Consider the following 13,491-nt stretch of genomic DNA (forward strand, 5'->3'; position numbering starts at 1 on the left):
CCATATCCTAAGTGTATGCCTGTTCTGCCTGTGTTTCACATCCTATGTGCCTGTCTATGTTCCATATCCTGTGTCTGCCTGTCCTGTCTGTGTTCCATATCCTATCTCTGCCTGTCCTGTCTGTGTTCCATATCCTGTGTCTGCCTGTCCTGTCTGTGTTCCATATCCTACGTGTCTGCCTGTCCTGTCTGTGTTCCATATCCTATGTCTGCCTGTCCTGTCTGTGTTCCATGTCTTGTGTCTGCCTGTCCTGTCTGTGTTCCATATCCTATCTCTGCCTGTCCTGTCTGTGTTCCATGTCTTGTGTCTGCCTGTCCTGTCTATGTTCCATATCCTATGTGAACAGACAGAGGTTACAGGAGAGGCGTTGGGTATATTTATTAAGAATCGCGTCTGTCTGTAATCATTCCTGCCTACTTTTGAAAAAGCATATCAGGGAGATTGTGAAAGCATCACCTATGAGCGCGATAGTAAAGTGGACGTGTACTGCTACATCTTAGAAGTGTGTCATAAAACTCAAAGTACTTTTCATAGGCAGGAATACAACACAGGGATTTACAAAGAATCAGGTTTTCAAACACGGTCGAACATAGAGCAAACTCAAGGGAAAATAGAAGTAATAAATAAACCAGTCCTCAGTGGTGTGTTCTGCAGAAGTACTGCACAGATCTGTGTCATGTTTGCAGTGCATCTGGGCTGTAGGTATAATAAAAGGTTAACCATTAAAAAACATGCCCCCCCCCAAAAAAAAAAAAAAAAAAAAGCATAACCGGCTTGGAACATCTGAGCCTGTTATGGTACAGGAACGCCCCAGTTTCCGGGAAAGCTGTCCGGCCCCGCACCACCACTTAAATGCCTCTGCCTGTCAGCGAGAAAGAAGCATACAAGGGTCTGCGTGCGATCACGCAGGACCCGTTCTGCACATTCGCATAAAGGGTCCTGAGCACGTGCCAATTCCCAATAATCGTGTATCAGCATTGCGTGCAATGCTGAATTAGCCCCTGAGTTCCAATGTCAGTGCAATGGCTTATTTCTCTGTGAAAAAGGTATCCTTCAGTAATTTTTGATGTTGTTTCAAATTTGGTGGTGGACATGCCCCTTTTGGCAGCAATAGATATGTCCCATGGGAGGAGATAGACACTGCCACTGGACAGAGCACGCAGTTTATCAGCGGGCCCCTACCATTGCATTCCCTTGGTGGGCCCTTCATGACCCAGTCTGACACTGCTGAGCAGTGCCTGGGAGGTGGCTATTTAGACAAACGACAATCGGGGCTTGTTATGGGAGTATTACAGGCGTGTCACTGAAGTGGTTGCCAATTCAGGTGCATAATCAATCACACTGGAAGCCATACAGAGTATCTGCCCTAGCATGGGGCTGGTGAAAATTTCAATGCTGCAACTGATGGTTGCATCTACAGATGGAGCAAGCGGTATCTCAGTGTTTAAAGACACTCACAGTGGGTGTCTCAGTCCTTGCACATGCAGGCGCATGGATGTACACCAGGGAAGGGCTGGTAGCAGTATTTGCATAAAATCGCAATGGCAAAATTAGCAAAGATGTGGACATTTCAGCGTCCCACTGGGGTAGATGTATGAAGCAGTGAAAACAGTGGAGAAGTTGCCTATAGCAACCTATCAGCTTTGGCCTATAATGTTATAGAATGTACTTGATAAATGCAACCTCGAAGCTGATTAGTTGCTATGGGCAACTTCTCCACTGGTCCACTTCTCCTCTTTTTTCACTGCTTCATACATTTACCCTAGAATCTGGCCCATAGAATTAAGCAAACATTAAAACAGAACACCACATCATAAAGTTACATTGTTTATTGCACTAACAGGTAGTAACAAACACTCACCTCCATCATATTTGCAGTTTAAAATGTTATAATGATGCATTTTATTACATTTTTTTCATCTCAACTGAATTGGGGCTATGAGGCCCATTACATAGACTGTGGCATCGAAGAGCATTGGAGTTGTGGCTTTCTACGTAGTCAGTGGTAGCTGGGAATCACCTTGGATCATATTTTCCAAAATGTTAATTGTTTAAAAAAAAAGATTCTCCACTCAAGAAAATATTTTATTTTACTGTAAAAAGTTCAAACGAATTGACAACTGTTGACTGGCTGAATCCTGCCGTTCGGAAGCTGAGAAGCACTATCATTATCCAATTTGGGCACTCAGGTAAGTGGACAATCTGAGCAATTTTGACCATTTATGGGCAGTAACTTCCAGCTTGGCTCGGGTTCTCTATGGGGTTGGAAGAATATTGCACACCCGGGCCGAAAGTGGTCATCTTAAGTCATCTAACTACTGTACATTTACCAACATGCCTAAATGATTTGATTAAATTAAAATAAATCAGAAGGGATTGAATATGACCCGATGTAGGTGTTCTCTTATGCCAGTTCCCTAAGGTCATCTGCAATTCGATTCTAAGGGATGGCTGTGAAAGGCCTGCTAGAACGCTAAGGGTGAAGGCACTTTGCAACCAGTAACAACGCATTTTTTCTCCATACAGTAGGTGTGAACTGGAAATCTACCGTATCCTACCATGATGTGTGCAGGCAAACATTGCGGTGGTACATTGTGGAGAATTAAATCTCCCTCATGAATTGTTCCATATTGCTTAAATTGGGGCATGGGGAAGATAGTTTGTATAAAATGTCTGCTAGGTCCATAAAAAGTAATCTGGATACCATGGGGTATATTTACTAAGCGTCGGATTTGCTGTCTAATTGAAACCAACAGACATTGAGAGCGGATTGCAGTCTAAATAAAAACAGTACTTCCTATGCATCAGTTTTGTCTGTCATTTGTCATCCACTGCCATTACCCATCAGATTTCAATCCCTTTTGCACAGCAAATCCAACGTTAGTCGGCCATCAATCTGCGGCAGTTTTAAAGCAGAGCACAGATCACTATGATCTGTGCAGGCTTCCTTTTATTATTTTAAAAGTGTTCAAGCCACCCAAATCATAAATCAGCCTAGTGCTGGTTATTGAAAAATAAAGGGGACCCCACAGCGTTTTCCCACCTGTTTTCCAATACCAGCCTAGGCTCAGAGGCTCGGTGATGAAGGGGGGCACACGTTTTGTTTTTTAATTATTATTGTTTTACACCTTCTAACAATATTAAAAAAGGAAGCTTGCACAGATCATAGTGATCTGTGCAGTGCTTCACATACACTCGCCTGCCAGAGGCAGGTCTATTATTTGGATGGGTTTGCCACCGACTTTGCGGCGGGTTCTAAACCTGACGCATAATAAATCCGGGGTTTCTATTCTTGCAAAAAAACATTGATAGTGAGCGATGTGATCTATTGTGTCCTGAAGTCGGTCATTTGGATAGTTTCTCATCGGTTGGCCTTAAGTAAATGAGCGGATAGCAAAACGGACGGACACCTAAAAAAGCAATACCGACCTTTAGTAAATATACCCCCATGATTTTAGAAGGTATGGTATATCAGAGAACTGCTACATTTCCATTCTCTTTCCTTGTTTCGTTTAGTAATTGTATGAGGACCGTCATCTTTACAATGTACTCTAAGCTGTAAATGCCTCATTCATGCATTCACAGTTCCCCACGCTTCTTCAGGTTCACATAAATCCCATTCTGGGAGCTGAGAACTATTTGAGAAATTTTTTGTGGTACATGTTCAGGGGCCGGAAGTATCTGAAATCTCTGTAATGTCTGAGCCACAGCAACTTTCAACTCATTCATGGCAAAGTTCTGCCCAATGCAATTTCTGCAAAACAAAATATAAGTTGATAGGGAATGGCGGCAGTTCAGTCTCAAATCTCACATTTTCTATTAAAAATCATCAATATAACATGTTTTGCAAATGTAATTACATATTAAATATTAGGGCATTTCAGGCTTCTGATTAATTGGTCCAAGTCCTGTATTTTGACCCTTCACAGCTCCCTTCCTGACCACCCGCTTCCCTCCAGTCTCCTGCAGTGGACTATGAAGTTTGGATATTTGGGGATTTGGATAACTTCCTCTTATTCGGACTACGTACCCCTGAACGTTGTCCCTGTTACCTCTCACTGTAAGAAGCATGGAAGAAGCTCCCTTTGACTTGTATTAATCTGTTTGGCCATCCAACCCAAATACTTGTACGTATTTCAGCATTCCCCAAGTTTTTTCTGCTATAGATAGTATTATTTCATTGTTTATTTGGCACGAGGGACATGCTAGAATGGACCTACGGACACTATGTCGATCCAAGTCTGCTGGGGGTCTGGCCTTGCCCTACCTCCATCTATATTATATGCCCTCCCAGCTGGTTCACTTGGTGGGTTGGGTGAGGGCAGGAGAAATCTCCACACTTGACGGTTTCCTAACTGAACAGACTGAGTCCCCACTAACGGGTGTTGCTTTCCGAGCATCATTTCAACAGGGTTGCTCCTCTACTGCGCCAGGCACGTTGAGTGTGGAGCTTTGTGCATGATTTGTTTGACTGGTCAGACACTAACCCTGATACCCTGATACGGTTTAATGACTCCTTCCCTGAGCTGGGCATGCTTAGCTTGGATAACATTTGGCCAGAATGGAGTCTCTGCCTTGGGACGGATTTTCCATGATGGCTGCCTTAAGTTGTTTGAGCACTTACGAGTGGAATTTACTCTCCCTTGTATGTTATTTTATAGATATTTACAGTTCCACCACATAGTGCATTACCACTTCGGTTCGAGTGCTCTTCCTATAGCCACTTCATGATTAAATTCATGTTGCTCCAGTTGGGACCTAGGAAACTAATTTCAAGCCTTTATAGTGATCTCCAATGCCATTTCATGCCAGAATCACTTCTTCCTCTGAAATTTAAATGGGGGTCTGACCTGGGTGAGATGACACCGAGGAATAGAGGCAAGTTGTACAGTAGGCTGTATTATATACATTTCACCTTGTGTTAGATACCAACAAGTGTGTTGGGTATGGGGTCCTCTTCTGGAACAGGGATTCTGGCTGCTGTCGGGATTCCAGCACCGGTATTCTAGGTGCCAGCACCCTGCCAGGATGGTAACTACATCTCCAACAAGTCCATTTTTACGTGTTAAATAGTTTATCAAACTCCTGTTTGTCTTCTTAAGATGGGCCTCTGCACTACGGCTGACTGCCCTAAAGGTGGAGCTGCTAATAGTCTTTTTGGAGCTTGTTATGGGCCTGTCCTAGTGTATATGCTTTTTGGTTGCGAGTCTGGGATGGCATTAGGTTCACTGCCCCTATGCTTCCTCCCTTGGGGCCCAAGACATGTCTATTCGTCCTTGAGGAAAAAGTCAATAAAATTATTTGCAAATATGTTTTCTGTTTGAGTGCCCTAACTAAGGTTGGTATCGCTAGGGCCTAGTTTGCTACTGAACCGCCTGACATCCATAAATATCCAGCACTGGTGAATGACACTGCAGACCAGGAATGTTTTCTATATGCTGGAAGGAAAACTACCCCTAAAATATCATAATATATGGGACCACTGGTGTCTCTTCCGGTATATTATATTTATATTGAATTGTATACATATTAGCTTTATAACCTTGATTCGGTATAATTTTATTACCAAATCTGCGTATTTGTTAAAGAAAATATAATGAATCAGGTTTAAATAACTATTATTTCCATAATTTGATTTAAAAAAAAAAAAAAAAACTAAAATTTTGGGGACATTTTTGGAAAAAAATATTAACCAGGTAAATAGTTAAAGATTGTACTGAACCATTGTGACATGTCAAAGTTCCCAAGATTATTTTTTTTTATCAGTTTACACACTTATCCAATCATCAACACCTATAATATAAACCTGTGTTTCCCAAACGTGGTCCTCAAGGCCCTACCAGTCCAGGTTTTAAGGATATTCATGCTTGAGCACGGATAGTTAAATAAACATGACTGAGGTACTAATTAAGTCACCTGTGCTCATGCATAGATAGCTATCCTTAAAATCATGACTGTTAGGGGAATTTTCATGCTGTCTAATTCAAATATGCTGAATCGCCATGTTGGCGCCCTGGTGGGAGTAGGCGCTATACCTTTATATTCCAGACAGTGGCAACACCCTGGGATAGATAGAATTTAGGACCTGATTCAGACTTGGGTGCTAAAAAGCGTTCGCTCGTAGCAGGCCAATGTTCGCAATCTGCGCATGGATCGCATTGCGTGTGCACGAACCAGTGCAAAAGATTAATAAGTATTCGCTCGTTGCGCATAGACTTCCCAGCAGAGTGAGTGGCAGGAGAAGCTGTTTGTGGGTGGTAACAGGGGCAGGCCACTAGAAACGGGGGAGTGGAGGTGCGAATGCAGGCGTGCCTGAGCGTCCCATTGCCGTTTTCAGAGGCGAGCTTAATTAAAAGGAAGCGTCATAGTACACGTCACCTGGCTGTTTTTTACACTCATGTGATCGCAGTGCTTGAGGTAGGGTATCGTCAACCTCAAGCGCTGCGTTCGCTTTCGATGGTACCCGATGTACCGATGGTTGCATACACTTCCTGGAGATGCTGTGCGATATTGGGCGTCTTAATACAGGCTGGTGGAGGTCTGTATACACTAAGCGATCGCATGCCAAGACATAGTGGGCGTGCTTATGCCTTGCTGTGCGATCGCCTGCCGTGCCGTCACTTAGCCAGATTAGCATACGCTGGGTGCGAAAGAACGCATCTAGCGAGCGGGTCTGAATGAGCTCCTTAGTTTTTGGCTCATTCAGCAATTTTACTGTACTAAATAGTATATGTACTATACATGATGGTAAATAGGTAGAGATAGAGAAATTGCATTTAGAAGCGAATACATTGCATTTAAAAGCAGAGCAAGAAATGCGACTAAAAAGAGAGAAATCAGATTTAGAAGCAGATATATCACATCTATAGGTATTAAAAGATATGGAGTTAGCCTGCTTAAATACAATTATGGAGAAGCTCGCTGCAGAGAAGGAAGCTGCAGAGCCGTAGCTAGGGTAGTGCGGCCGATGCCATCGCACAGGGCACCACAGGGCAGGGGGCGCTGTTTGGGCCTGTCAAATTTCTGTTTATTATCATTCTCACTTGTAGCTTCCTCTTATTTCATCCCCAGCATCTCCTGGCCTCTCCTATCTCTTCCTTGGCCCTTCCCCATGAAGCCATGGCCCTTTTTTGGGTGCATTATGTCCCTTTGAAAAATGAGGGGGGCGCCAACGCTCTTTCTGGCACAGGGTACTAAAAAGTCTAGTTACGGCTCTGGGAAGCTGCAGCTGCTATAGCTGAAGCAGAGTACTTGGAGGCTGCAGAATACCCTGATATTAAAGGAACCATCAATGAACTTGACTCAGAGCTTGGATCCCAGGATTCACTGCAACGCACATCAGAATATGTCTATCAAGGCTCCAAAACAAGCTTCAACCCTCCACCAGTGCAAGATAGGTAACCAGACTTCATCAGTAACACAAGTCAAACATGCTGTGCAGTGCAACCACAAGTCAGCAGCAAACTACACACTTACAGGAGAACACTACATAAGGTGAACCCACCCCTCAACAGGTGTTTCAGTCTGCAAACTACAACAAAATCAGCTTCTTGCCCACAGCAGTGGTATGATACAAGCCGGTTTGAACCAGACCATTCTATCAGGTATAACCATACACCACTTATCATGTAAATACCCCTTCAACATATCCTAGAGTCAACCAAGGCACATTAGACTTTGCGAAGTTCAGGAATAGGTGCTAACTTACCAGATCTAAGTCTCCCTAGTCCCTAAAGACACTTTGGCCCTCATTCAGAGCCGTACGCTCTGAGCAGAGCGCACGCTCTGAATGAGGGCCGGCCTCCATGAAATGGAGTGTCCTCCTGGACGCTCGTATAGCTGTGGGTCACCACCCACAGGCTATACGAGCGTGCAGTTTGATGGCCGCGATGGTCGTGACCATCGCGACCATCGAAACTGCGAGCCGGAGCCTGCGGTTGAGGTTTTCAACCGCAAGCTCCGGAGTGATTTTGGCTCTATCAGAGCCAAAATCACTCCCACTGACATCACTAGTGATGTCAGTGGGCCGGCTTCTGACGGGAGGCGTTCCCGTGGGAACGCCCCCGTCAGGGAGGCACGCCTACCAAAGGGGGCATGCTGTCAATCAACATCGACAGCACGCCCCCTTTGATCAGACACAACGAGCGAAGGACTTTCCTTCGCTCGTCGCGTCTGGCGCATGCGCACGACGGAGCTCCCTCCGTCGTGCGCATGCTCAGTCCAGAACATCGACCCACTTGCGAGCGGACAGCCGCTCGCGAGTAGGTCTGAATCAGGCCCTTTATTTTCAGAGAGCCTATTGACACATTTGAACTACACGGTGAGTCTCCCATATCCAAATATTCCGAAATACGGAATATTTTTAGCATGACTGAGAAAGTGAAACCTTTGCTTTCTGATGGTTCAATGTACACAAACTGTGTTTAAAACACAAAATTATTAAAATACAGTAAAAAATAACCTTCAGGCTGTGTGCATAAGGTGTATATGAAACATAAATGAATTTCATGTATGTGCACAAACTTTTTTTGATGCACAAAATTATGAAAAAATATTGTATAAAATGACCTGCAGACTGTGTGTATAAGGTGTATATAGAACATAAATGCATTGTGTTAGATACCAACGAGTGTGTTTAGAGCAGAAATTGCTAGTGTCTATCAGCAATCAGGATGTTGAGACAGTTGGGTCTTTTAAATTTTTGGGTATCCAGGTTGCGTCAAATTTGACATGGTCTTTAAACACACTGGGCTTAATTCAGAGGCGGCCGTATGCTCTACGACCGCACGGCCGCCTCGATGTTTGTCAAGTGCGCATGCCGGCTCCCTCGTGCGTATGCGTGAGACCCGCTACGACCGACAGCGCCGGTCGTAGCGGGTCTCTTTCCAAAGGGGGCGAGCTGTCGATGTTGATTGACAGCTCGCCCCGTTTGGAAGGCGGGCCGGGGGGGGGGTGGCAGCCCAAACGGAGGCGTTCCCATGGGAACGCCTACCGTTTGGGGGAGGCCCCACTGACATCACTAGTGATGTCAGTGGAGAGCTTCCGGCTCTGACAGAGCCAGAAGCTCTCCGGGGCTTACGACAAGTGAGACCCTACCCTAAGGTCTCGTCGTAAGCCCCGATGGTCGCGATGGTCTCTGACCATCGCGACCATCACCCTAGCGGTCATTAGAGCTGTGGGTGTAAACCCACAGCCTAACGACCGAAACAGAGGCGGCCGGTCAGGATGCAAGCGGCCGCCCAGTTTCTGTGCGACCGCTTGCATCCTCCGACCGCCTCTGAATGAGGCCCTCTGACCCTAATTAGAAAAGCGCAACAGCTAAACTTTTACAGATGCTCAATTGAGAGCATTTTGACATTTGGTATTATTGTCTGGTTTGGCAACTGCACAGCAAGTGAAAGGAGTGCACTGGAACGGGTTGCTAGGACCGCTAGTAAAATTATTGGCGTGCAGTTGCAACTATTCATGATGTTTATGGGCTTAGGGTTCTAAAGAGAACCAAGAGTATCATATTGGATCCAAGCCATCCATTTTATGAATCTTTTGATAAGCTTCCGTCTTTAAAGCGGTTCAGAGTACTACGGGCACGTACGAGTAGCTTGAGGGTTAGTTTTCTTCCATCTGCTGTGCGCATGCTGAATGCTATGAATGTATCTCTTTAGTTAAATCATTATCATTATTTTATGTAACTGTCTATAACAACCTCTACCATGGATTGCTATTTCACTGTTTTTTAGCGTGTTTTGTGTAACGTAATTTTGTCTGTCAAACTTGTTTTGCTGATGATAACAAATAAATAAATTCAATTCAATTCATTGTGTTTAGATTTGGGTCCCATTCCCAAGACATTTCATTGTGGTATGCATATATTCCAAAATATGGAATATTCCGATATCCAAAATACATCTGGTCCCAAGCTTTTTGGATATGGGAGACTCAACCTGTAATAGATTCAGACTTAGATGCTGAAATCCATCCACAAGCGTCTACATTCCAAACCACAATCTCAGCTGTCAATTCCACACCCTTGACTTCAGTTTCTAATGACCCAGAAGATCCACCTCTACTTACATCTGCCACTCTTCTTACTCAGAAGGCACAAAAAAATTATTCCAACATAAATGGAGACAAGTACAAAGCCTTGCAAACACCTGCTGGGACAGGTGGAAAATACAGAATATCTCTAGTTTACAAAGAAACAAATGGCAAGTTACCACACCCAACTTAAAACCTGGTGACATTGTGCTTTTCAGAGATTGCCAAACACAATGCAATGAGTAGCTTTTAAGTTGGGTCATCAAAACGTTCCCAAGCAGTGATGGTGAAGGTACCTAAGGTTGAGGTCAAGATCCGCAAGCAGTGAGAGACTAGATTGTTTCTTAGACCAATATCTGAACTGATCTTGTTGTTACCTTCTTAAAATTTAAATTGTGGTCTCAGTTGATACCAGATGGGGAGTGTTATACTGTGCATCCGGAAAGTATTCACAGCGCGTCACTTTTTCCACATTTTGTTATGTTACAGCCTTATTCCAAAATGGAATAAATTAATTTTTCTCCTCAAAATTCTACACACAATACCCCATAATGACAACGTGTAAAAAGTTTTTTTGAGATTTTTACAATTTTAATAATAAAAAAAAACTAAGAAATCACATGTACATTAGTATTCACAGCCTTTGCTCAATACTTTGTTGACACACCTTTGACAGCAATTACAGCCTCAAGTATTTTTGAATATGATGCCACAAGCTTGGCACACCTATCTTTGGGCAGTTTCGCCCATTCCTCTTTGCAGCACCTTTCAAGCTCCATCAGGTTGGATGGGAAGCGTCTGTGCACAGCCATGTTCAATCGGATTCAAGTCTGGGCTCTGGTTGGGCCACTCAAGGACATTCACAGAGTTGTCCCGAAGCCACTCCTTTGATATCTCGGGTGTGTGCTTAGGGTGGTTGTCCTGCTGAAAGATTAGCCATCGCCCCAGTCTGAGGTCAGGAGCGCTTTGGAGCAGGTTTTCATCCAGGATGTCTCTGTACATTGCTGCATTCATCTTTCCCTCTATCCTGGCTAGTCTCCCAGTTCCAGCTGCTGAAAAACATACCCACAGCATGATGCTGCAACCACCATGCTTCATTGGCCTGGTGATGAGCGGTGCCTGGTTTCCTCCAAACAGAACGCCTGGCATTCACGCCAAAGAGTGAATGTCATGGTCTGAGAGTCCTTCAGGTGCATTTTGGCAAACTCCAGGCGGGCTGCCATGTGCTTTTTACTAAGGAGTGGCTTCTGTCTGGCCATTCTACAATATAGGCCTGATTGGTGGATTGCTGCAGAGATGGTTGTCCATCTGGAAGGTTCTCGTCTCTCCACAGAGGAATGCTGTAGCTCTGACAGAGTGACCATCGGGTTCTTGGTCACCTCCCTGACTAGGGCCCTTCTCCCCCGATCGCTCAGTTTAGACGGATGGCCAACTCTAGGAAGAGTCCTGGTGGTTCCGAACTTCTTCCATTTTCGGATGATGGAGGCCACTGTGTTCATTGGGACCTTCAAAGCAGCAGATATTTTTCTGTACCCTTCCCCAGATTTGTGCCTTGAGACAATCCTGTCTCGGAGGTCTACAGACAATTCCTTGGACTTCATGCTTGGTCTGTGCTCTGACATGCACTGTCAAGTGTGGGACCTTATTTAGACAGGTGTATGCCTTTCAAAATCATGTCCAATCAACTGAATTTACCACAGGTGGACTCCAAGTAAGCTGTAGGAACATCTCAAGGATGATCAGGATGCACCTGAGCTCAATTTTGAGCAAAGGCCGTGAATACTTATGTACATGTGATTTCTTAGTGTTTTTTTTTTAATAAAATTTGCAAAACTCTCAAAAAAACTTTTTACACGTTGTCATTATGGGGTATTGGGTGTAGAATTTTGAGGACAAAACTGAATTTATTCCATTTTGAGATAAGGCTGTAACATAACAGTATTGTTTTCTTCATATGCATTTATTTCTCTGTAAGCTCCACCTAATGGCCAGAATAATATCAGCTAATTCTGAACTTTTCAGGCTTCCTTAGTAAGCTTCCGATGCACCCTGGGGAGGGTATAGTGGAGGACTCCATCTTAGTTTTTACATGGTCAGCAGAGGTGCATGTATTAATCCTCTTAGCACAGCATTGATGATGAGATCTACTGACAGGTTATGGTTTCATGTTATTTGCATTACATCAGTTCATATAGTAATTACATTTATTTTGTTTTCTTACACTTTTACCATAAAAATCATTATTTGGAGCCACGTAGAACATCACCGGAGCATCGATCACTGCTGGTAAGTGTAATTAAGGGAGGGGGGGTCAGCGGGGCTTAGCGACGGGGGTGGGGCTCAGCGACGATCGGTCGGCACATGCGCCAGCACTTATCACTGTATTTTTTGCGAAAATACCGTGCTAAGTGTGCGGAGGGGATTCACAGGGACAGAGCTTTATTGCAAGGGATTTTTAGTAAATCCCTGTGATATTGCCTCAGTAATATCACACTACAATCTGCATTCAACATGTGGATTGTAGTAAATAGAGCCAATAGTGAGGACAGAACATTAAGATATATTGTACCACTGTGTGGAATAAAAGCCTATACACCTAGCTTGTTTATAAAGTACTATAAAGCATTGATTTTAAGAATATATTGTGATTGCTGTACTGTTATAGTCCTACCTGGGCCCGGCTGAGAAAGGAATAAAGGCGTGAGGGTGTCTATTAGCTGCATTGTCCACGGAAAACCGAGCTGGGTCAAACACCTAAAATAATATATAAAGAACAATTAGAGAGTGAGAGTACCTTTACTGGTCACCCCCCCCACAATACCACGTTTACCAGATGATTACACCCACCCAGCGTTCACCATAAAAATGTACACTTGGACTAGGGTGAAGTCTCAGTGGCCCTAATGATCCCCGTAATGTACAACATTACATAATATGTCATCACTTTATTAATAAAGAGTATTTGATAATTAAAATGAGTAAATATTTCTGTTTGCCCAGTCAAGGTAAATTATTTATTGCTCTCTTTTCAATTACATATTATACATATAACTATGTAACTTATTATGACAAGCTAATAAGTTTAAAAAGAGCACACCATAGATTCCAATGCAAAATTGCCCCATTTACCAAATTATTATGGAAAATTGCAGGGTACTTATTTGGAAGTACAATCCTTTTAAAACTGCCAATTCTCAGATAAATAAACCCTTAGGCCTCATTTACGGGCATACAGTATTTATCAATATTATTTTTACTAAAATAATGTGAAAACGGGGGTTTTCACAGCCTTTTCACATTATTTTAGTATCACTTCAATGCATTAAAGGGCTTTTGGAGCAGCTTTCATAAAAACTACTCCAAGCCCTTAAATACACATTATTTTAGTAGCAGATCGCATTCCCTATACTTGTTATGGGAAATGTGATCGGTCTCAGATTTTCTCAAGTAAAATTG

The 13,491-nt window shown here is 43.6% G+C and overlaps 1 protein-coding gene across 1 annotated transcript in view; it reads right to left on the minus strand.

Annotated features, from left to right (window-relative positions):
• Nucleotides 1-1,862: 1,862 nt before the first annotated feature.
• LOC148516952 (cytochrome P450 4B1-like) overlaps nucleotides 1,863-13,491 on the minus strand; it is a 55,284-nt gene continuing 43,655 nt past the window's right edge. The window contains exons 11-12 of the mRNA XM_088479354.1: nucleotides 12,707-12,789; nucleotides 1,863-3,754 (exon numbers count right to left, since the gene is read on the minus strand). Coding sequence (XP_088335480.1) covers nucleotides 3,580-3,754; nucleotides 12,707-12,789 — 258 coding nt within the window. The 3' untranslated portion in view covers nucleotides 1,863-3,579. The remainder of the gene's footprint in view (nucleotides 3,755-12,706; nucleotides 12,790-13,491) is intronic.

This window comes from Taudactylus pleione, unplaced genomic scaffold (assembly GCF_031769625.1).
Source record: "Taudactylus pleione unplaced genomic scaffold, aTauple2 ptg000230l, whole genome shotgun sequence".
NCBI lineage: Eukaryota > Metazoa > Chordata > Amphibia > Anura > Myobatrachidae > Taudactylus > Taudactylus pleione.